Source organism: Narcine bancroftii, chromosome 5, assembly GCF_036971445.1.
Source record: "Narcine bancroftii isolate sNarBan1 chromosome 5, sNarBan1.hap1, whole genome shotgun sequence".
In the NCBI taxonomy this organism is placed as follows: Eukaryota; Metazoa; Chordata; class Chondrichthyes; order Torpediniformes; family Narcinidae; genus Narcine; species Narcine bancroftii.
Window position 1 is genome coordinate 65,571,886 of NC_091473.1, and position 25,655 is coordinate 65,597,540.

Here is a 25,655-nt window from a genome sequence, read left to right on the forward strand (position 1 = left end):
GGCTTTGGCTATTATCTTATAGTCCGTGTTTAATAATGAAATTGGCCTATAAGAAGATGGCAGCAATGGATCTTTGTCTTTCTTTAGGATTGTCATAATAATTGCTGTTGAAAAAGAATCTGGAAGCCTGAGAGTCTCCATTGCCTGACCTACCACCTCTATATAAAGAGGCATGAGTAAATCTTTGAATTCGTTATAGAACTCAGATGGAAACCCAACCTCCCCCGGAGACTTGTTATTTTCTAATGAGTTCAGTGCTTTCTCTATCTTGTCTTCTGTGAAGGGACCATCTAAATATTCCTGCTCTTCCAAGTCCAAATTTGGCAGTTTTTATTTGGACAAAAACTCACCAATTTTGTCTGTCCTCCCCACCAATTCTGATTTCTATAAATCTTCATAATATTCTCTGAAGGTATCATTAATTTCCTTTGGTTTATAGGAGACCCTATCTTTCTCAGTTTGTACCACACTGATTGTTCTTGAGGCCTGCTTGGTCCTCAACTGCCATGCAAGGATTTTTTGGGCTCAGTTAGTAATATTTTTGTTTTGATTGCAGTATGGCCTTTTCCATACTGCATGTTTGAAGTGTGTTATATTTCAGCTTCATATTTGTAATAGCCTTGTATTGGTCTTCTGAGCCCGATCTTTGGAAGTCCTTTTCCAAATGGGCAATTTCTTGTTCTAATTCATTCACCTCCTTCTCGTATTCTTTCCTTACTGATCTAGTTTATCCAATTATTTAATCCCTCAAATACACTTTAAGGGTATCCCAAAGGAGGAATTTGTCTGGAGTAGAGGAAGAGTTGGCCTCACATAACATATCTATTCTAACATATCTACGATCTTACAAAACTACAGAACTCTGGTTTCCTCACCAGCAATGGATTAAGATGCCATCTATAAACTGTTTCCTGTGTGTCTGGCATTTCAACTATTATTACCAAGGGCGAGTGATCTGAGAGAAGTCTTGCCTCTATGATCCTACCCTCTCTATGGGCTGAGGCCAAAAAAAATCTATTCTTGAGTAGGAGTCATGCTGCCTTGAGTAGAAGGAATAATCCCTCTTTCTTGGATGCTTCTGCTTCCATATATCAATCAAATTCAGCTTCTTCATACCCTCAGTGGTTGCTCTTACCACCTTTGTTTTTGTTATTTTCTTTGTTGACTTATGCAAGACAGGATCCAGACTAAAATGTTTTTCCTTCCCACTATCAATCTCAGGAAAATATCCTGAATAAATTTTTCATCATCGAAGTTGGGAGCGTATACATTTACTAAGGTCCAGGATTCCGAATATATCTGCAGTGCACCATTATAAAACTACCTGCTTTATCTGAAGTCAGACCCTGCACTCTCACCAGAACACTCTTCCCTACCAAGATTGTAACCCCCCCCCCTGACTTCAAATTGAACAAGGAGGCTATAACCTGGCTCACCTACGCTCTTTTTAACTTTTGATGCTCTTGTTCAGTCAAGTGGGTTTCCTGAAGGAAGGCCAGGTCCACACCAATTTTCTTAATGTCTCCCAAGACCCTTTTTCTCTTAACATTCCATTTAGACCATTAACATTAAAGCTAACACACTTTATGCTCTTAGCCATCTCCCCTAAGGTAGTCATATAATAGTTCTTCCGCACCTTTGCCACTCCAAGTTCCCGTCCCAACCCACTGATCATCCTCGGCCAATTGCCTCTGGCCGCCAGGCCCGCGACAAACCCTGGAAGAAAAAGTGAGGACTCAAAAGTTCAACTAAAGAGGAACAAAAAGACACATCCTCAGTGAAAACTATAATGAAACAACCGGTGAACCCCAAACAATTTCCCCCATCCTTCGCCCTCCTTTGGTGACCATTAGCCTTAATTTGTCACCATCCCTCTCAACATAATAAGTCGTGCGCTCTGCACTCATACTCCTCCCTATCTCTCCCTCCTGAGCACCTCAGATCTCATCTTTTTCCCTTTTTTCATTTTTTTTTTCCTTTCTCCCTTCCCTTTCCATAAACCCAATAATAACATGTAATTGCGCCAAAATAGCATCACTATTTACAACAGCTTCTTACCTTGCCATAGTTTATTCCCCATTTTTACCATTACCTTCCTTCACCCCCTGCCCCCAAGGTCTGGTAACTCCTCAGCGAATTGTCAAGCCTTTCACAGATCAGATAAAAACTTTCTGTACCCCCCCGCCATGGCATTAATATTTTGAGGATGGCTGGTACCGCAACACACATTCATAACTTATTCGCTTTACCAGCCTTTTGTCCAGTTCAAAATCTTTCCTTGACTTTAAGAGTGTTGGACTAATATCAGGGTAATCTCCATCGGGCTCCCCTCTTTTTCGCACTGGTTGCTGCCGCTTTTAACATCTTCTCTCTGTCTCGGTAACGCAGCAACTTTACCAAGATTGAGTGGGGTCTCTTTCCAGAATTTGGCTTTGGAAGGGTGGGGGGAAATCGGTGGACCCACTCTACCTCTGTTTTTTCACCCAGCACATCCCTGCCCAGTATTTCAGGGATCCAAATCTGAAAAAAATTAACTGGAATTCTTCCTTCAATATCCTCTTTGAACCCCACTATGTTTATGTTGCTTCTCGGGCTAAAGTTTTCCAGGGTGTCTAACTTGGTCCAGATGTACCCTCTCTCTCTCATCAGGACTTCCAATTTCTCCTCTGCTCTATTTATTTTGTCTTCGTTAGCACCCACTCTGTTTTCAGCCATATTGATTCTCCTCTTTCGAGGGTATCTTGTACTTTACCTATCTTTTCTCCCATAGCCTGAGCTCTATTGTCCATTGCCTTAAATAACCTATCTTCATGAGGCCAATGCCTCCATTACATCCTGACCCCTACCCCCCACTTTGTCCCCAGGAGAGTCTCTCGAGGCCTCCTGGGCTCACGGAGTTTTCCTCGGCTACCGTTGCAACTATCCCCGTCACTGTCATTGCCCTTTTCAGCCTCATTGCTTGAGCTCGACATGCCGTCTGACCCAACGCCATGGTCTTCTGCTCTCGCTGGGCCCCCACCCTGCTCTTTAGCCAGACATCCCAGCCCCTTTGCTTTGCCACCGCCACTCCCACCATCTACGGCTTGAGAGTCGCGCCCAGCGTAAACTCTCCTGGCCCGAATATCTCCTTCCTCCGTTTCCCGATTTCTGCTCTCTACATCCGTGGCTTCGGAGTCACACGCGGTGCAAACTTACCCAGCCCAGAAATTTTGCTCTTCTTCTCCGCGACTGTTGTTGTCATCGCTCATGGCCCGGGAGCTGCGCACAGCGCAAACACCCCCATACCCGGCGATCCTGGTCCTCCACCACACATCCGTTGCTCGTATCGTCAGTGGCCCGAGAGTCGTGCACAGCGTGAACTCTCGTGACCAGGCGGTCCTCCTGCGGGAAGGGGGCCTCTCCCCTCTACAGAATCTCTCACTGTGCTCCTGTCAACAGGAGGATACTTCAAAGCAGTGCTGCTTCCTTGGCCATTGCTCTCCTGTCGGGTGGATGTTCTCCAGCCAAGAGATGGCTTCTTTGGCGGGCCTCGGGGTGGCCCTGCCATTTTCATCACCACAAGACACCTCGAGTTGTCTGGGGATCTCGAAGTCAGTTCTTTACCATTTCTGCCTGTTGATTTAGTTTTTGTCGTCATTATTGCTGATCCTGGTATTTTCCCACACCACTTGTGAGTATTTTGGCTATCTTTAAATTCTTTTGTTATAGCTTATCTTCGTACAGATCTGGGAGCTCTGAGGGCTCACTTCTACCTTCTCTCCCCATATCACGTGACCCCCCCCCCCGGCTGCTTTTTTAAGACACTACCTCATGTAAATGTTCTCAATGGAGTGAAGTCTTGTGTCTGTGATGTCGCAGTCCAAGTTAACAACCCTCTGAAGTTTATTTTTGTCCTGAGAGTTGATGCCTCCATACCAGGCAGTGATTCAACCAGCCAGAATGCTCTCCACGGTATACCTTTAGAAGTTTATGTGAGTCTTTGATGACCTACCGAATCTCCTCAGAAACCTCACAAGATAAAGTCGCTGGCAAGCCTTCTTTTGACTGAATCAACCTGGAGGCTCCAGGACAGATCCTCAGAGATGTTGACACCCAGGAATTTCTGTTCTGTGTCCACGTGCCATGTCCAGTAATGGGTGCAACCATCTATGCCCGAGTGTGGCGGCTGTCCATTAGAGGCAATACATTGCAGTCACCAGCCTGGTGTCCAATATCTTCTTGCTTTGATCTCTTGCTTCATCTCATTAAGTCTGCTGACAGCTGGTTCCATTTTAGTGCCCCGTTGTCGAGTTATTAGTGCAGGCCTCCTGTGTTGGAAGGTGGGAGTCACAGTCCAATTTCATGTTTTCCCTGCCATTTAACATTTGTGAGGCAAGAATTAATTGGTTGTATCATGGTGATGGAATATAAATGTGATTTCAGCATGAAATCTTCCCTTATATGCCCATTAATATATTATTTCTTTAAGTAGCCTCTAAACTGTTGTGTACCTTTTACTGTATAATGTGTAGAGCAGTGGTTCTCAACCTTCTCTTCCCACTCACCTACCACCTTAAGCAACCCTTATTAATTACAGAGCACCGATGGCATAGGGATTTCTTAAAGTGGTAGGTGAGTGGAAAGAAAAAGATTGAGAACCACTGGTGTAGATCATGAAACTACCTTCTTGCAATCATGTCTTTCCTGAAAAGAAATAAATTCAATTTTCAGTTGTCCTTCCTCCTCTTGCTTGGAGATGGAACCTCATTAGAGTTTACATTTGACTGTGCTGGTGCCTTATTTCAATTGGTTGGGCAGCACAGATCTGATGTGAGAAGGATGTGTTATTAAATTGAGGTGGCACCTTTCTCTCCCCACCTCCTATTCACCATTAACTGTTGCCCATTCCCTGTTGAGATGGTGGCGGTATTTTGAACTCAGTGTGGTATTAATGATTGGTGGTGCCTGACGGGATTCTGAGGCATCTTGGTCACAAGTGCACAAGCTTACTCATCTACAAAACCAAGCCATGTGTGGGAGGGAGTTCCCTTTATATTTCACAACCATTCGCACATGGCATTGGGTTTACAGGACATTATTGCTACTGTGAAATGGGGAAATTAACTCTATACTTATATGGAACCATACAATACCATTTCAGGCCCTTTTCCCCCTGTAGTCTGTGCCAAATTATTATTCTACCAAGTCCCATTGACCTGCACATGGAGCATAGCCCTTCAATCCTCTCCCATCCATGTACCTATCCAAATTTTTCTTCACTGTCAAAATCAGGCCTGCATACACCACTTTACCTGGCAGCTCAGCTGTTTCATATATTTCCTGTAGATAGGTGACCAAAACTGCACACAATATTCCAAATTTGGTCTCACCATTGTTTTGTACATCATAACATCCCAACTGTTGGACTCAATACTTTGATTTACAAAGGCCAACGTGGCAAAAGTTCTCTTTACAGCCCTATCTACCTGTGACATCACTTTCAGGGAATTATAAATCTGAATTCGCAGATCCCTCTGTTGTACCGCCCTCCTCAGTGCCCGAATGTTTATCGTGTATGCCCTATCTTGGTTAGGTCCTCTCAAAGTGCAACACCTCAAATTGTCCATATTAAATTCCATCTGGTTATTATGATAATAAATAAATCAGTATAAACTTTAAAAAGGAAAGCAGACCAAGAGAAAGTGGGGCTCATGAGACCTAAGACCACTTGGTGTGCTCATTTTTCTTTTGGCCAGAGAGTTCTGTTTTGCTTTTCATCCTCGGCTCTGCTTTGATTCCAGGCCACAGGGTTTTTGAACCAGGTGAGAGAAACTCGACACTGATGATCTCTTCAGGGAGAAGATTGCAAGTTTCAATTACTGGCCAAGGGCACGCTCACAGCAGATTGCACTCGAGTTTGTTGGTTTGCTTTTTCCAGGGTGAATGGATGAGATTAAATTAATATTGGAGTCCTTATCTTTTTTTTAAAGAAAGGATGTGATTCAAAATGAGAAAGGAGGACGTGATATTGGAATAAAATGTCATTTTGATTTTAATTCAGGGGTGTCAAACTCAAATTCACAGAGGGCCAAAATTAAAAACTTGGACTAAGTCGTGGGCCAAACTAAATATTTATTGAAAATTTTCAACAACATCTGCATGTTTTCTCTTCTTTCAACATATGTAATGTTAAACTTTTTCTTATTAAAATAAATGTTTAATAATAGTTTTGGTTAAACTCTTTCCAGAAGAAGCATTAACAAATGAGAAATAAAATATTCAATAAATAATATTTCTCTATAGCCTTTAAGCTCCTTTTAAATGTATTTTTTTTCACAAGCCAACAAGTCAAAAAAATAACAACTTGCTTCAATGACAAACAGGTTTGTCTTTTAAAATGATGAACATATAGGTGCCTCCCACCTGTCTTGAAAGGTCCTGTTTTCTGTCTTTGGTTTGGCCATTTTTCATAAGGGGTTTATTACATGTGAGTGAGGCGACAGGTCACAGATGCAAATGAAAGTAAAGAGAGGAGGTGGGGACGGTTAGCGGGCTGACGGGCCGGCGCCAATGCATTTGCAAAGCATTCTGGGATTTGTAGTATTAGCTGTGCATGCGCTATACTGGCACGGCGGCCAGCGGGCCAGCTCTAATACATATTTGATATGATCTTGCGGGCCAAATATAATTATATCACAGGCCAAATTTGGCCCGGGGGTCTGAGTTTGACATGTGTGTTTTAATTCTTTTCTTGCCTGCCGACATACCCAAACTAATCTCTCCTCTTTCCCACCCCACCCCACCTCTGTGATTATCCACTAATTTAAATACCAAATCATGTTAGTTAAGTCCTCAGGCACATTCTGCACACAAGGCCCTTGAAGGCACGAGTTTGGCTTCTGCTTCATTTGGTTTAAATTGTGTTTGATTGTGTGAGTTTAAGTTTTGGGGCAATGTGTGTGTTGACTTAAGGACAGAAATTGTGTTTTTTTCAATGTGCAGTTCTTTCAGAAATCTGTGGATTGACTAATTTGAGCTCTAACCCTCTCTCAACTTTCTAGGTGCCAATCTGGATTTGCAGGTGAACGCTGCCAGCACCCAGACCCCTGTCAGATTTCCACCTGCCTCAATGGGGGGACTTGTAAAATCAACATTGTTGAAGGCAAAGTACAAGGCTCGTGCAACTGTATTTTGGGGTTTACTGGTAGTCGGTGTGAGACAATTGTCACCAATGTCTGTCTGAATAATCCCTGCCAAAATCGAGGAACCTGCCATCTCATTACACTTGAGAAATATAATTGCATCTGCCAACACGGATGGATAGGTAAGAAGTGCTTCGCGTACAGACAGAGAACTGAAGATTATACTCCACACTACCTATTGGGTAGTGTTTGTTAACATGATGTTCTTAAAGATTTTAAAAAAACCTTTCATTATTGGGTTGTCAAGGATCTTGGCATTAGAATACACCAGGGATCTGCAGAAATGGTGCATCCATGGATGTCTTTCACCCTGAAGTGAAAGAATAGAACTACTTGGATGCAGCACTGGAAGCTTTGCGAATCACTGGATAGAATGAGCCCTAAGTAAGTGAAAGATGATTACACTTGTCCAAGTGAAGAACTTGCCTTTATGGAGAGAAAGCATGAATGAGGTTCTGAAGCCATTCGATCATATTGAATGTGCAACAGGCTCAGCGGGCTGAATGGCCTTCTGCACCTATGTAAAATGCTGACTCTCCCCTCTCACCACAAGGTCCCCAGCTTTCAGTAGAATGGACACCACAAAGCAACATTGTTTGAGCTGAGTTGGCTCTGGCCTCTTTGACTTTGCTAACTGAGCACGTGATGCTGACAGTATGTTCAGTCTCCTCCTGATGTCACAGAGGACTGGTCAGACATGGAGAGAGAAACTCTGGCTTCTCCCCAGCATCCACTTGAGAGGGTTGTTGATGATTCAATTCAATATCTGAGCCTGAAGAGCACCGTACATTTGATGTACTGCACCGATAGAACACAGAACATTAAAGTACAGACCCTTCAGTGCACAATGTTGTGTTGATCTTTATAAACCTACTCCACAACAGACTAACACCCCTCACATCCATAACCCTCCACTTTTCTTACATCCATGTGCTTATCTAAGAGCCTATTAAATGTTCCTGTTGCACCACCCTCTGCCATCACCCCTGGCTGATGTTTATGAAGTGAGTCTTGACCCCACGACCTTCCCAATAGGGAAGGTGAATCACAGTTTACTGAATGTCGCAAAGGGTAGGCGGTGGAAAATAGCAAACACTTGATCTCAGAGCCATCTTTGACTTTTTTCAACAGGTAAGACCTGCCAGTACGTGGATTCATGTTCCTCACAGCCTTGTGCAAATGGGGGTAAGTGCAGCAGTTCAAGGAACAATTACACGTGCACCTGCGCCTCGGGCTACACAGGATCTCGCTGCAGGACTGACATCGATGAATGCAAGGCTGAGGGCCTGTGCCTGAATGGAGGGGTGTGCCAGAATGAGCCAGGCTCGTATCGCTGCTTATGCAAGTCAGGCTTCACTGGATCCAACTGTGAGAGCGTTTACATCCCCTGCTCGCCATCGCCATGTATCAACGGAGGAACCTGTCGGCCAACCAACGATGACCTGACCTACGAGTGCAACTGTTTGCCAGGTCTGAAACTGCCTCTTGGCTATGCTCCTTCATTCAGTTAAAACAAGGTTCTGATCCACTCACTCCATTTGCGATCCCTTGGTACCCATACCCAGCAATAATACATCTTGAAGCTGCAGCATCACACATAATGCTGCAGGAAGTCATCAAGTCAGGTGGCATCCACAGAAGGCAATAGACTATTGACGTTTCGGGCCAAAGACCCTTTATTAGGTCTAGCAAAGTCCTGATGAAGGGCCCCAGCCTAAAACTTCGACTGTTCAGATTCATACATGCATGGCATCATATACAACCCTGAGATTTGCCTGTGATGTCTTGGGATGTGTCCACTAACTTTTGTAGAGCTTTATGCTCGGGAGTATTGGTGTCCCCATATCACAACATGATGCAGCCAGTCAGCACACTTTCCACCACACAGCTGTCAAAATTTTCCAGGGGTTCTGGTGTCATTCCAAACCTGCGCAAACTCCTGAGGAAGTAGAGGCGCTGATGTACTTTCTTCATGATGCCATTGGTGTGTTGGGTTCAAGGAAGATCCTCTGAGATAGTCACTCCCAAGAACTTAAATTTGTTCACCCTCTCCACCTTTGATCCCTGAATGATCACTGGATTGTATAGCTCTGGCTTTCACTTTCTGAAGTCAACAATCAGCTCCTTAGTTTTGGTGACATTGAATGCAAAGTTGTTGTTAGTCCCTCCTGACTCGTCACCTTTCTTTATTCAACCCACTACTGTGGTATCGTCAGCAAATTTGTAGATGGTGCTATTGTCATACTGAGCCACACAGTCGTAGGTGTAAAGTGAGTAGAGAAGGGGGCTAAGAATGCAGCTCTGTGGTGCTCCAGTACTGATGGAGATAAGTGGAGTAGATGTTCTTACCAATCCTCACTGATTGTGGTCTGGAGGTCCAATTACACATTGAGGTATGGAGTCCTAGGTCTTGCAGATCCCAGGTCTGGGCCCTGTCTGTTGCCTTCCACAGATGCTGCTTGACTCGCTAAGTCCTTCCATCGTTATGAGTGCGGACTCAGTTCTCCAGGAAATGCAGTCTCTCTTGTTTGTCTCAAAAGTGTCCATAATCAACTGATTTTTGGGAGTGAGATCCTGCACATTTTGAGTACCCATTGAGTGTGGAAAGTTGTTTGACCCCTAACAGACAGATACTGGAATCTGGAGCAACAAACTGGAGGAACTCAGCTGGTCGAGCATATTCAGTGAGGGAAAAGAAGCAGTCAGTATTGATGAAGAATCTGGCCTGAAACATTGACAATTCTCTTTCCTCCTCTGATGTTGCTGGACCTGTTTCAGTAGGTTGGTTTATGGAAAAATGTTTGCCGGCTTATTTTGTAAAATGCCTGAGTTTTTTTTCCTCTCTGTGCCCTCGTTTTTTGATGTAATCCATCCTTCACCTTCTATAAACAAGGTATACTTGATCAGCATGTTGTGCTGTTCAAAACATGGAAAGCAAGAATCAAAAGACTTTGGCAAGGAGGCAAGCCATGTTCAAAATCCTATCAGATAATGTGAGCAAGGTTGTGCTTTAAAAGCTTGCAGAGTGGCTAGTACCTGGAACGGACTTCCAGGAAGCAGATAAGTTAAACACATGAATATGCAGATGACAGAGAGGTATGTATCACATGCAAGCAGTGGAGGTTTAGAGCTTTTGGTTCAGCTCAGACATGTGGGCTGTAAGGACTGTTGTATTATTCTATAAGGATAGGAGGGAAGAAAGAATGCGGATCAAGATAGTCATTTTCTAGTCATTTTGAAGCTCTGTATACTGTATGTTCATCTGTTGTAGAACACAGAACATTACTGCCCAGGAGAGGCCCTTCACCCCATGATATGCTGATTGATGTAAACCTACTCCACAACAATGTAATTTTTTCCCAAACTCATACCCATAATCCTTTTTTGTAACATCCATGGGCCAAACTAAGAGTCTTTTGAATGACCCTATTGTACCGGCCTCCACAACCATCCCAGCAAAAAACAAAGAAACTCTCATCTGATGCTTCCTCTGAGCTTTCCTACACACTCTGGTATTTGCTATTGTCACCCCATGGAAAAGGTGCTGGCTGGCCATCCTGTCTAAGCCTCCCATAATCTTATACACCTCTATTGTCTCCTCTCAACCTAGCTCTGTCAACCTTGCTTCCTAAAACAAGTTCTCCAATCCAGGCAACATCCTGGTAAATGTTCTCTGCTCCCTTTCAGCATCTACATCCTTCCTGTAATGAACTGACCAGAACTGAATGCAACACTCCAAGTGTGGTCTAGATACTGACTTATTATCGCATTACAATCAGCTGTTTCTGCTGGGAGTGACCAAGCAGGGTAAAGTACATCAGCTGGGAAGGATTGTGGGGTGACAGACAGTTACGCGTGTTGGTACTTTGAGTTTGTGTTCCTGGGGAGAGCAGACTGTAAGCAAGTTCTCTCTTAATGCTAACTATCCTCATGTCCCACATGTCCAATTTGATCACTGAACTGCTTCAGCAGACTTCCAATTACAGTGATGTCCAATCTCACCCAGACCAACACCTAACTTCAGTGAGTTTCAAAGTTTAAAAAGTAGCAGCGAGTTTTCGGGGAGAGAAGGAGATGGCTGAGAAGTTGCTGGAGTTTTCTTCCCCTCCTCCATGTTCAGGCAGCAGGTCATTCGAGCAGCGGTCAAATTTTCACCTCTATTTGAGATATTATTCAGTGTAGTAACAACAATGTGTAATTGTGATTGTTTTTTTTTCCCCTCCTTCATTTTTCCTTCACTTGAAACTTGGAGGCTTGTGCTGATGTGCAAATAAAAAGACCTTTTTTTTTTAATCTGGCTGAAGATCTTGGCCAGGAAATATGTTTTGAAAATGAGGAAACATTCAAACTGAAAATGTGGGTGAATTACTTAAACAATTAGCTCCAATAGCGGGTCCCTCTTGGCACTATTAACACTGCTCCAAGGTCAATTAGGAGCTATCGCATAAAATGGGAAAGGCAAATCGCCTGTTGGGAAAGGGTGTGCAGGAAGCAGAGCCTTGCAGTGTTACAGGATGTGAAATCTGAGAAAAACAAGCTTCTTGGACACCAGACAAGAGGATGTCGACAGAAGTACTTAGCATACAAGAGCACATAGTTCTGCAGGGCTTGAGCTGCTGTTCTGAATGCTGCTCATTATAATATGTTTTGATTTAAGTGGCACTGCACACTTTCAAATTTCAAATTGGACCGCAAATTAATATTGGAATGTGGTCACAGCTTTAGAATTAATTAACTCTGGGTCACATGGGTAAAGCCCAAATGTTGCAGTGGGATAGTTTTTCCAATCATACCACATTTATATTTAAGTTTTAGATTTATACTGTTTGTCTGTGTATTTGCGTATATGTGTGTTTGCGCATGTGTGTGTGTTTGCCTGTGTGTGCGTGCGCATGCATGAGTGTGTGCGTGCATGTTTATGTTGCAGGGCTGGAATCCCATTCAAAATTCAACTTAACGTGTTGTTCCCTGGGAGTTAAGGAGCTCTCACTGCCATCTAAAATGGGTGTTCTAGGACTTTGCCTTGGGTGCAAGGAGAGAAATGCTCTTGTTCCAAGAGGCGTGTCACCAGAAGGTGCCAGATTTTACTGTGCTTCATCTTTCCTTGTCTTTTGTCTTTCTCACTGATGGGGATTCTGCATCGAGGGTGGTTTACAAAATCAGGGCAAATTGCACCTGCTGTGGCTCTTGCCAAACAACTAATTGGAGCCTTATTAAGGACACAGCGGCCTGTTGGATTCATACCTCAGCCACCACACTAAAGATTCATTTCCTCCATCACCAACTCAGTGGCTGCTCTATATATTGGCTGCAAAATGTAATCATGTTAGCTATTTCAATGGCGTTTACCAAACCTACGATTTCAACCACCAGGGAGACCAGAGGCAGCAAAATTCTGTTGCAATGGCCTGTCATCCCACTTTGCATGCTTTGTTTTTTCAACATCACTTAAGAACCCAAACTCTCCATCCAACAGCAATGTGGGAATGCCTTCAAGGAAAGCAGTGCAGCAGTTTAAGGGGATTTAAATTTAGACATACAGACAGACAGCACAGTAACAGGCCATTTCAGCCCACAAGTCTGTGCTGCCCAATTTACACCCAATTAACCTACAGCCCCCCAGTACATTTCAAGCAGTAGGAGGAAACTGGAGCCACTGGGGAAAATCCACGCAGACACGGGGAGAATGTGCAGACTCTTTACAGACAGTGCAGGATTCAAACCCCAGTCCCAATCGCTGGAGCTGTAAAGGCGTTGCGTTAACCGCTGCACCAACCGTGCTGCTTTACAGAATGTTGGCTGCATTCTGTAAAGCAGATAATTATAACACCTGGGAGATGGTACACACTGCAGTGTCAGCATTCCTTTCAAGAAGGATAGAATATAAAAGCAAGGATGTAATGTTGAGGCATTGGTCAGGCCGCAGCTGGAGTATTGAGAACGGTTTAGGCTGATTATCCAAGAAAGGATGTGTTGGCATTGGAGAGGGTCCAGAGGAGGTTACTAGAATGATTCCAGGAATGCAAAGGTTATCTTATGAGGAACATTTGATGGCTCTGGGATGAGGGGAGATATCATTAAGACTAACCAAATACTGAAAGGGCTGGATAGAGTGGATGTGGAGAGGATGTCACTGATGCAGGCTCTAAATACAAAAATGTCCCTTTAGTAAAAAGATCAGGAGAAATTTCTTTACACAGAGGGTGGTGAACCTATGGATTTGTTGCCATGTGGAGGGTATTTTTAAGACAGATGGAGATGTTCTTGATGAGGAAAAGAATTAAACACAGCTCCACCAATACTCCTGAAACTTGAATCCATCATGTCTGGCCTGCCGTTCCATCCTGGGTGATTTACTATCCTTTTAAAATCACCCAGAATGGAATGGAAGGCCAGACATGATGGGCCAAATGGCCTAATTTTGCTCCTCTTGACGCATGGTGTCTGGTCCAGTGATGCCAGAGGTGGAGTTACAGTTAAAATGATGAATGTGGTGCCAATGAAGGAGCCATTTTTCCTTGGCGGATTCAAGTTTCAGGAGAATCATTGAAGCTGCTTTTGTTCAGGAAAGTTTAGAACATTCTGCCGAACTCCTGACTCATGTCTCATCAATGGTAGGAAGGTTCTGCAGTATCAAGAGATGAGTCATGGTGCAGAGTACCCAATCTTTGAAGTGCTCCTGTGGCCATGATGTTTCTTGAATTAAGTTACAGGATCTTGTATTCTGTCATATTGGTAAAATTGCCACATAAAATAACCTTTAAAAAGAAATGAGGTCACATACTTCTGAGGTTTGAGACTAGATTTCTGCTTTACCACAAACTGAAGTACTTGAAGACTGGATGTGGAAACCGATCTTAAAGCTGTGTAACTCAGCAGATAGTCTTCCAATTACCTTTGACTGACTTTTGGGAAAGGTATTTGAATGATTTCTGTTTAGATTTATAAAATGAAGCATGCATTGTGATTTTCTTTATTTCCATGTTTTTTAGCTCATTGCAATCACTTATGTGAACCAGCATGAAGTAGTGCTTATATAGGAGGACTAGATTATCTGATTCACTAAGGTCACAGTTTCCTGTACCTCCCTTGACTTCAGTGTCTGTTTTGAGGGCAGCAATTGAGGACATGATTGTGCAAAGCTTCAAGAGCAGTGGACTACGTTGAAGGACGGAAGTTCGAAAAAGCAGTGTTTTGGTAGCTTAATTAACGATATCAGGGCACCCACTTTAGTTACAAAAGGAACACACAAGAACATGAGAAGGACATTATGCCTGTGACTGCAAGAAGTGGCTATACTTTCACCTACATCATCTCCCTCACCACTATTGGGGGCCCCAAAACAGTCCTTGCAATAGAAGCAGCACATCACAATTGAATTTAAAGGGGTAATTTACTGCAATCGGTGGTCCCAACGTGAACTCCTCTACATCTGGGAGACTGGAAATAGACTGGGAGATTGTTTCGTTGAGCCCCTTTGCTACATCCACTTCAACAGCAAAAACCTCCCAGTGGCCAACCATTCCATGCACCATTGCCACACTGACATGTCTGTCCATGGCCTCTTGCATTGCCAAACTGAGGCCACCTGCACATTGGAGGAATGCCACCTTATTTTCCGTCTTAGGAGTCTCCCATCAGATGGCTTCAATATCGACCTCCAACCTCCATTAACTTCCCACTTCCCCCATTTATGACTCTGCAGAAAGCGTTTATTCCCCCTAAGGATCTTTCATGTTTCAATAAGATGATAATTTTCCTTTCTTATACTGCCAGGGCAAACCTCTTAGCCAGGAAAAAGTCTCATGCTAATTTATACTCTGCATCGTGCAGACTCGCCAAGACCCTGTACAATTGTGCAATTTTCTATTTCTAAACTCCAATTCTCTTGCATTCAAAGCCAACAGATCATTTGGAGACACAAGGGACTGCAGACACTGGAATCTGGAATGAGAGGCAAACTGATGGAGGACTTCAGCGTGCCGAGCACAAAGAAATTGTTGACATTTTGGGTCGTGCCCCTTGGCATCAGGTTATGCAAGTGTTGCCTCAAAGAAACCTCAAAGTTCACTGTACATCAAGGGGACATTCTGGCATGAAATGTAGTGTCTTAAAGATACTCTCATTTCCCAGATTTCAAACCTGATGGAGGGTCTCAACCTGAAATGTCAACAGTTCAGTCCACCTCCCCCCACAGATGCTGCTCGGCCCGCTGAAATTCTCCAGCAATTGTTTTTTGCTCCAGTGTACTTGTCTTCTCAACAATTTTGATGCACCTGAGTGGGAACTTTTTGTGGGCTGCAATGCTGGTATTATGTGCTGTGCAAAAATGAATCAAATTCTCCCATGCAGGGTGCTGAAGGTTAAATCCTCTTTCCTTGGTATACCGTGCTTGTGTGCTGTGTACTTTTGTCTGAGTGAGGGTGTGCCCTTTTGTGAATTCCCCTGTACGTAAATAAAGCACTCTGTTTGTTGATATTAAAAAAAATTCTCCCATGCACTTTGCAGGATTCAGTGGAAAAGACTGTGAGGTGAACATTGATGACTGCCCTGACCATAAATGTGAGAATGGAGGCACCTGTGTGGATGGCGTGAACACCTACAACTGCCGATGCACACCTGAATGGACAGGTATTTGAGTGAAACACGAAAGTCTGCAGACATTGTGATTGCAGTTAAAAACACAGAAATGCAGGAGACTCAGCAGGTCTCGCAGCGCCCATAGGTGGTAAAGATATATAACTGACACTTTAGGCCTGAGTCCTTCAAGCTATTAAAAGCAGGCAGGCACCTGAATAAAGAGGCTGAGGGTCAAGGGAAGAAAGTGGGGGGGGTGGGGGGTTGGGGAGTAAAGGCCAACAGACAAAAGGTGAAAATGGGACAGTTACGGGAGGATAGGAGAGGAAAGGTGAGGATTAATCAGGGAGGGGGTGGCTCTGTGGATGCAGAGCTGGAGGAAAGGGGGAAGGCACGGCAGGAGGGGTGTGGTTGGAGGGTGCCAGATGGAACATGAAGTGTTGTTCCTCCAATTTGCAGGTGGTTTCAATCTGACATGTGCATGGACACACATGTCAACAGGAGAATAGGGCGGGGAATTGAAATGGCTTGCCACCGGGAGCTCCTTGCTGTTGCGGTGGACAGAAGTGCTGAACGAAGTGATCTCCCTGTCTGTGTCCAATCTCTCCATTGTACACGAGATCACAATGGGAGATCCAGATACAGTAGATAACCCCTGCAGATTCACAAGTGAATGGCTGATTGTTAGGGACCCAAATGGTGTGAGGGAGGTCTGGGCACAAGTGTAGCACATCTTGGGGTCACAGGAGTAAGACCCAAGGGGATGATAGGAGGGAAGGGAGGAATGGATGAGGGAGTCATGAAGGAGCAGTCCCTGCAAAAGGTGGAAAGGGGAAGATGTGTCTGGTAGTGGGATATCGTGGTACGTGGTGGAAATAGAAGATATATTGGATATAGATGCTGGTGGGGTGGTAAGTGAGGACAAGTGGAATCTTGTTGTGCAGAGGGTGGAGGGGGCCAGGGGCAGATGTGTGGATAATGGAGGATATGAGGGTGAGGACCGAGTTGATGGTAGTAGAGGGGAAACCATGTTTTTTGAAGAAGGAGGAAGAAGGAAAACTTCGTCCTGGGAGCAAATACAACGGTGACAGTGGAATTTCATGAAAGGAATGGAATCCTTATAGGGGTTAAGGTGTGAAGAAGTGTAGTTGAGGTGGCAGTGGGAGTTGATGGGTTTGTAGGAAATATCTGTTGAGAGTTAACCTCCCAAGACAGAAGCAGAGAGATTGAGAAAGGCAGGGAGAGTTGCTAGAGATGGACCAAGTAAATTTAAGGTCAGGATGGAAGTTGGCAGTAAAGTGGATAAATTCGACAAGCTCATCATGGGTGCAGGAGGTGGAGGAAGATTTGAGGGGCCTTGCCTGTGCAGGCTTGTTACATGGATCTCTCCATATAGCTAGGCCGAGCTAGAGCCATGCAGGTACTCATGGCTACCCCTTTGACTTGGTGAAAGTGGGATGAGTTAAAGGAGAAATTATTGAGGGTGAGAACAAGTGAGGACTGGTATTTGATGACACTGCTGTATTGACTGGAATTAAAAGAAAGGAAGGCTTGATTAGTGATAATTGATGGGTTTACCGCCAGCAGGTGTTTGGAACGCAATTGAAAAAAAGTTGAGTTAATTAGCTCTGAAGTATCTGAAGGAAAGGATTTCCTTTTGAAGTAGTCTCTGTTGTGCCTTTGGCAGGAGCAAGGTCCCACATCAATGAGAGATGTAGTTGGTTAAATATATTTCTGATGGTGTAGATTGGGGGAGGAATGTTACACAGGACATGAAGAACTGGAAAATCAGCCAAGATTCCTATTCCTGATCACTTTCCAATGGTGACTGTTGGAAGACTTTGGATGAGAGCTTGAATTAGCACAAGTCTTCAAACTCTGCATTCCTGAATATGGGAAGAAGTATGCATCCCTGACTGGCGTGGGAGGGCTGGTATGGGGAATGGGGGCTTAATTGGCGTTAGTGTTCCTTTTTTTAAACATAAAGGCAGAAGCCTGGTAAGTGAGAAGGGTTCAGGCTACGTAAAGGTCAAAGCAGGTTATTCCCACTTCCCAGTCAGTTACCTCTGGGTCATGGCTATTCATTTGCTCATCCAGGTGTTTTGCAAAGACAATCAACTTTTCCAGCATTGAGCTCCACCCTTTGGGGTCTGCGGAGGTGGGGGACAATATTTTCCCAACACTTTCACTTTACCAATTTCCTAATTCCATGATAACATTCACCTCCCCTCCACCCCCACCCCACCCACCACCCTCTACAGGCTAAATGGTCCCTACTCATTCATACTGTGCTCACACGACATTTGCTGTCATTAAAATGAGTCTTAATTTTTAATTCTAAGGAAAACAGCCCAGCCCTACAGGCTCCTCCCTCTATAGGTGCACCTGTGTTTTTTGACCTCCAATGTACACATCAGACATGTTTTTTAACCATTTGTAATTGGACAATAAATCCCTTACCTTTGCACGATTTGCTCCTCAGCTCCCTGCTCCATTTCTTTTTTGCAGAGATACAATGTGGTAACAAGCCCTTCTCGTCCACAAGCTGCCCAATTATACCCATCTGACCTATTTACATACCAATCCTGTACATTTTTGTACCGTCAGAGGAAACCAGAACACCCGAAGAAAACCCAAGTGGGTCACTGGGAGAACGTACGAGCTCCTTACGGACAGCGGCGGATTCCTGTCACTGGCGTGGTGGTAGTGGTGTGTTAACCGCAATGCAGTCCATGCTGTTCCCTGTGCTGCAGTGCTGACTGCAATAAATCGTTATAATCATTTACTGGTTAACTTCGATCAGGTGAAGCACTTGTAGAAAGCTAGATTTAAGGGAAGGAACATTAAAGGGCAAATCATGTACTTGAATTTCTCCCTTTGAGCCATTGGAATATACAGTTCCCAGTCAGTATTTCCTGTGCTGTGATTCAGAGCAGCAAAATTATTTTCTTTTCAAGTTGCTATTTGTTCCTTCAACTCTTCCCCCCGCCCTGAGTCATATTAAATGCGCAGTGGGAAGTTGGTGACAGGCGACGAAACAGATACTGCATAGATCTTAGTGGGTGGTGGGTGAGCTTTAGAGGGGTAGAGGGTGCAGAGCCGTTTTAAATTAGGTCGGTGAACAGGATATTGGAGTTAATTGAAAGCAGAATGCGAGAAGGTTCTGTGAACAAAGGAGTTTCTGGTTTTTGTCCATTTGGCATCGACCGACTGCAGCTTTTCAGCTGGAATGCATTTGGGGTAAGTGAGCAAGATATGGGGTTGCAGAATTGATTTGGTCTGGTTCCAGTGATTCATGCCATGCTAATTTGCTTGCAGGTGGGGTGGGAGGGGTAGAGGAGGGTACAATTCTCAGCTTTCCACTTTGCTGTGGTTGGCCAACACAAATTAAGCACTAATATAAAATGCAGAAATGACTTTCATTCATCATCCTTTGCAGACATAGTTCCAGATATTGAAAGGGCTGTGGCTTTTACTTGGTATTCTCTTGATTAACTTCTATATAACCATATTAACAATTACAGCACAGAAACAGGCTAGTTCAGCCCTTTGAGTCCATGCCAAACACCTTCTCCAACCTCGTCCCATTAAACCGCACCCAGCCCATAACCTTAAATACCTCTCTCGTCCATATACCTATCCAACTTTTCCTTAAATATTAAAATCAAGCCCACTTTGACTGGAAGCTCATTCCACACTCCCACCACCCTCTGAGTGAATAAATTTCCCCTCATGTTTCCCTCTATTCTTTTATGTTTAATGTACCTGTAGAAACCCTTTGGATTTATTTTTTACCTTGCCTGCCAAAGCAGCCTCCTATCTCCTTCTAGCCCATCAAATTTCTTTCTTAAGATTTTTTTGCACTCTTTCTGTTCCTCAAGCACCTCATTTATTCCCTGCTGTCTATACCTATCGAACACATCCCTCTATTATACACATCCCTCTTCCTCTGAACCAAATTCCCAATATCCCTTGAAAACCAAGGCTCCCTATATTTACCACCCTTTCCTTTAATCCTCACAGGGACTTAGAATATCCTCCATTTATCTGTTGCATCCTTCCCAGAAAATAAATGATCCCAATCCACACCTTCTAAATCCATTTGCATCTCCTCATTATCCTACTTTAGCATCACTATTATGTTTTCTTTAACAAGCAATGCAACTCCTCCACCTTTTATCCCCCCACCCCCCCCCCCCCACTCCATTCTATCAAACCTAAAGCAACAGAATCCTGGAACATTTAACTGCCAATCATGCCCCTCCTGCAACCAAGTTTCATTAATTTTAACCATCTGATTCCTTTATCCCTTCAAGTCTAGTTGTCCTTCTACCCTAATCTCTGCACTCTTATTGTGATCCCCCACCCCCCCTGCCAAACTGGTGGTCAAAGTAATTCCCTTTCCTTCTTTCTTGCCACTATGCATAGTATTGCAACAGATTATTCAAATATTGGAGCTGTACAGACAGACACAAGTTTTGTAGCCCACTGTATTCTCAAAGACTATTAATCGTCTATCTGTAGCATTCTTTTTTTTTTCTCCATCAGCTCCCCTACTCAAGCACACGTCAGGAGTAATTTATGATAAGCAATTGACCTACAAGCCACCATATCTTGGGTATATGGGAGGAAACCCATCCAGTTACAGAGAAAATATGCAAACTCCATATAGGCAGCACCCTAGGTCAGGATTATGCCTGGAGCCATGAAGCAACTGTGATAACCATTGTGCGTCCTTGAATAAGGATATTTGAACCAATAAATCTCTCTGCTTGAGGAACTCAGTGGGTCCAGCAGCATCAGTGGTGGTGGGGGGGGGGAAAAGGATGGTTAGCATTTTGGGTCACAACCCTTCATGGACACTGGGAATGCAGAGAAGAGAAGCCAGTGTAAATTCCCAAACTGTCCTTCCACGCTTCACTTGTCAACTTGCAGGAGTCATCGGCTGCATCCGGTGCTCACATTGTGGCCTCTTCTACATCAGAGGCACTGGCTGCAGACTGGTGTTGGGGTGATCCTGGAAACCCAATTTCAGTTTCTCATTGATGTGCTTAGAGCGTAGAATATTATGGCACAAAATAGGCCCTTTGGCCCACAATGTTGTGCTCCCACCCATAACCCTCTGTTTCTCTTACACCCATGGGCCCGTCTGAGAGTAATTGTACCAACCTCACTTCCATCGCTGGGCTTTTAATAATTTTTATTATGTGACATTCAGGATGTGTTTCACAGAAATAGCTTGGAGTGTATCCTCAGTTACTCATCCCTTCCTTCCAACATCCAGGTCAGTTTTGTACGGAAGACGTGGACGAGTGTCAATTGCAGCCAAACGCGTGCCAGAATGGAGGGACATGCTCCAACACCAATGGAGGGTACCGGTGTGTCTGTGTCAACGGCTGGAGTGGTGACGACTGCAGTGAGAATATAGATGACTGTGCCGGCGCCACATGCATGAATGGAGCCACCTGCCATGACCGGGTCGCATCTTTTGTGTGCGAATGCCCTTTTGGAAAAGCTGGTAAGGCTCCCACCTTGGGAATCCCTCAATTCATTCATGTTTCTAAATGTAGAGTGAAGTCGTCTTAATAAGATTGGGGCAGTGCAACTGACATTTACCACCTTTGTTTTCTGAGCTTTGGAGTTGGTTTGCCTGAAACAGTTGAAACCAATGTGCTAAGTCAAAGGCCTTTCTGGTTTCTTCCTCTGAAGGTGGGTTCTACCTTGAGACAGTGCTGGGCAGTTTTCGTTCTTGGCATTGCCTGGGTCTGTCACCAGCTTCCTAAAATTGCAGCACTAATTGTAGGCTTCAAGGAGGAGAGACATCCATGGCATAGTTAAACAAGAAAATCTGCAGATGCTGGGGTTGAATGGACTGCACAAAGGTGCTGGAGAAACTTCCTACAGATACTGCATGATCTGCTGAGTTTCTTCAACATCTATCTATACACAATACAAGAGTTGTTTAGAAGCTTTAGCCAGCTGCTGTCCTTTCAAATCAGAATTTGATTCTGCAAAATGGTCCCTCATTTGATGTGAAAGTGGCTTTCCTGGTTGTTCAAGGTCCATGCCAGCTGTATACCAGTGAAAGCTAGATAAAGGTTCTTTCAAAATCAAATCTTCATCAGAAAGTGTGATCAGCTGGTGATGGCTCAAACAAGATCCATGAAAGATTAATTGCCAGTGTGCGTGGCATGGTGTGGGCTTGATTTTTGTTGTGTGTGTTGTTGCTTGTGTTATCACTTCCTTTAAATGAGACTGCTCCTGAGCATCTGTTATGATAACTGGCTTCAAGACAACAGTTAGCATCCTGCCATGGTGATGCTCATGGTCTGTCTATTCAGCAAGTCACAAAGACTGGTTGTTTTGGGCTTTTTCAGCCTTTAGAATTTCTCAACTCATTTGTGATTATTGTCTCCCTTCAAAAGCAAAAGTTAGCATTTTTTTCTTTATTTTCCTTTTTTAAGAACATTTATTTTGCTGTTTTATTTCTGTGCGTTGAGGTCAGTGATACAATTACTCTATTGAAGACTTTATGCTTATTCCATAAGTACAGATTCTGCCCATCTCACAGATCAATTTCAGTTCATCATTCTTGTTTGGTTTCAAGTCTAAATTATGAAGAGGGAAGTGCAAATCCATGGGTCCTTTGTTTCTTCTGAAGTTAGACAAGTTTATCAAGTCAAACCAATTGCCATCTGATTGTACAACAACAACCCAACAAAACGGCATTCTCTGGTCTTTGGTTCAAAAACACGCAGACACACAACCAGACAAAACACACATACAGTCAACGAATGTATATGCAGGACAAGTATTATAACTATAAAAATAAATAAATAAACATTGTTTTGTACAAGTGAGTCTTGAATGGTTAGTATGAGCAATCCCTTTGGTCATTCAACATTCTCACTGCCTGTGGGAAGAAGCTGTTCCCTAGCCTGTGGGAAGAAGCTGTTCCCTAGCCTGGCTCTGATACTCCTGTATCTCTTTCCTGACATGAGCAGCTGAAAGATTCTGTGTGCAGGGTGGAAGGAGTCCTCAAAGATTTTGCTTGCCCTCTTCAGACAACGATCCCAGTAGATCACGTCGAAGTGGGGGGAGGGAGACCAATCCCTCAGCCAAATGAATCTGTGTTCAGATATTTAAAATGTTTAATTTCATCCAAGGTTACCTCAAAGCAAGAATAACCACCACATCTCCCATTGGAGTGAAACATGAATGCCTGTAGACACTGTGATTGTAGTAAGAACACTATAATGCTGGAAGAACTCAGCACACGTTTATGGCAAAATAAAGGCAATTTTATGTAATATTACATTTCTGTTTTATTACATGGCAATAAATAGTATCTGATCGGATATCTGATCTCCTTGCCCCTCACTGTCAGTCATCACTCCTCACAATGCTCATCCTGACCTTGCAAGTACTCCCCCCTTCGTCCCAGCTCTTGCAGTCTTTCAGCTCAACCCAAGGAGTCGATGTGAAAGCCTGCAGATTGGAGCACATTGACATGTTTGTCCATGGCTTCGTGCACTGCCAAACCGAGGCTACCCACAAACTGGAGGAACACCTTATTTTTCATCTCTGCGTTCTCCAACCAGACAGCATTAACATCAACTTCTCTAATTTCCGTTAATCCTCTCCCCTAGTCTCTTTCTTTATCCCTGTCACCTTCCTTCAGGTCCCCACCCCTTCCCTTCCTTCTCCTCGCAGAGAGCTCCCATTCTTAGCCCTCTGCCCTCTCTCCATCACCCCTTCCGCTCTCCCATCTGTATCTGCCCATTAACGTTAACCTGTGCTCCTCCCCTTGCCTCTTTTCTGTCTTTTCCTCTCCTCCTCTCCACCTTTTCATTCAGGCATCTGCCCATTTTTCCAGATTCTCAACGAAGGGTTCAGGCCCGAAATGTCGGCTGCCTTTTACTTCCTGTGGGTGGTGCATGACCTGCTGAGTTTCTCCAGCACATTTGTGTATTGGACCCAACAGTCGCCACTTTTGATCTGCCTATCAATGTCTGGCCCTGATGCCCACACAAAATCCGTCTTGAGTGCCTCAAGTGCACATGGCCTTTATGTGAAATGAGAGAGCCTTCGCTTCCAACCTGTTACAGACAAACCCAGCAAATGGAATAAACATGGAACAAACCTTGTAGCCCTTGACTGATTAAAATTTTTGATAATGTACTCATAATTCAGCACAGTGATGGAAAACCTGTGTTTTTTTTTAAGATAGAAGCGCCAGTACTTCAACAAAAAAAAATATGCACTCTGTGGTTCCAATCTCTATTTCCCACCCCCCCCCCCCCACCACCTCCCCACCCCACCCCATTGAATGTTGTTGAGTGCGAGGCGAGATCTGTTGAAGTGTGTGCATCAGGAAGGAAAACTTGTTCAAGGACTGCCGATTTATTGGTCTTGTACTCTTGAGTCATGTCAAGTTGGGAAAGGACATTCTTTTCCAGCAGGAAAGGCTTGGTGTATTGCCAAATTGTGGATTTATAAAATCTGGTGTATCTATGATTATGTTTTCTATTTGGCCTTCATTGTAGATGGTAATGCCCAGCTGACAGTGTGACTGATCCTTGCCTGCAGTTTTGCTGCTCACGAGCCAGTTTTGTCCATTGTCCTGCACCTGTGTGGCTATCAAATCAAATCCTTGCTGATCCCCTGTGCTGAGAAGGAAATTATACATGCTTCTGTTTTTGAAAATAATTCTATTCCGTCCATGCAGGAGCATCTTGCATTTATGTCATGCCTTTTTTTTTAACTTTTTTATTTTTCACACCATAAATCACAATAGCCATGATATACACTTTTTCTTTTCCACACATTTACAGTGACTTTTTCTCCCTCCCCCCTCCCTCCTCCCAAGCCACCCCCCCACCCCCCCCTCTCATCCATTTTAGGTATACAATCTAGGTTGCATTAATTCAGTTAGACAATGTTGTCATTCAACAAAAATACACCAGAAATTCTACTGAGCCATTCTTTTCTTTTCTTCTCCTTCCATCAACTTAGGTAATGTTTGTTCCCGGTAGGTTTTCGCTATTGTATTTAATGTAAGGCTCCCATACTTGTTCGAATATTTCAATATTATTTCTTAAACTATATGTTATTTTTTCTAATGGAATACATTTATTCATTTCTATATACCATTGTTGTATTTTCAAATTATCTTCCAATTTCCAGGTTGACATAATACATTTTTTTGCTACGGCTAGGGCTATCTTGACAAATCTTTTTTGTGCATCTTCCAAGTCAATTCCAAATTCTTTATTTTTTATGTTACTTAGGAGAAAGATCTCTGGATTCTTTGGTATATTGTTTTCTGTTATTTTATTTAATATCTGATTGAGATCATCCCAAAATTTTTCTACTCTCTCACATGTCCAGATTGCATGAATTGTTATTCCCCTTTCTTTTTTACATCGAAAACATCTATCAGATACTGTTGGGTCCCATTTATTTAACTTTTGCGGTGTAATGTATAGTCTGTGTAACCAATTATATTGTATCATACGCAGCCTCGTATTTATTGTATTTCTCATCGTTCCAGAGCATAACTTCTCCCATGTTTCCTTTTTTATCTTTATATTTAAATCTTGTTCCCATTTTTGTTTAGTTTTACCATTTGTTTCCTCATTCTCCTTTTCTTGCAGTTTAATATACATATTTTTTATAAATCTTTTGATTAACATTGTATCTGTAATCACATATTCAAGGTTACTTCCCTCTGGTAAACTCAAGTTGCTTCCTAATTTATCTTTCAAGTAGGATCTCAGTTGGTAATATGCCAGCGCTGTATCTCCAGTTATATTGTACTTATCTCTCATTTGTTCAAAGGATAAGAATCTACTTCCTGAAAAACAATTTTCTATTCTTTTAATCCCTTTTTTTTCC

The 25,655-nt window shown here is 43.5% G+C and overlaps 1 protein-coding gene across 4 annotated transcripts in view; it reads left to right on the top strand.

Moving 5' to 3' along the window:
- LOC138763457 (neurogenic locus notch homolog protein 2-like) overlaps positions 1–25,655 on the top strand; it is a 241,228-nt gene that overhangs the window by 96,641 nt on the left and 118,932 nt on the right. For 3 of the 4 annotated variants that reach the window (XM_069937636.1, XM_069937639.1, XM_069937637.1), the window contains 4 exons: positions 7,041–7,303; positions 8,313–8,651; positions 15,690–15,812; positions 21,043–21,276. In XM_069937636.1, the coding sequence (XP_069793737.1) occupies positions 7,041–7,303; positions 8,313–8,651; positions 15,690–15,812; positions 21,043–21,276 (959 nt within the window). Of the gene's footprint in view, positions 1–7,040; positions 7,304–8,312; positions 8,652–10,877; positions 10,989–15,689; positions 15,813–21,042; positions 21,277–25,655 lie in introns of those variants that run through there. The other variant, XM_069937638.1, reaches the window with a different exon arrangement.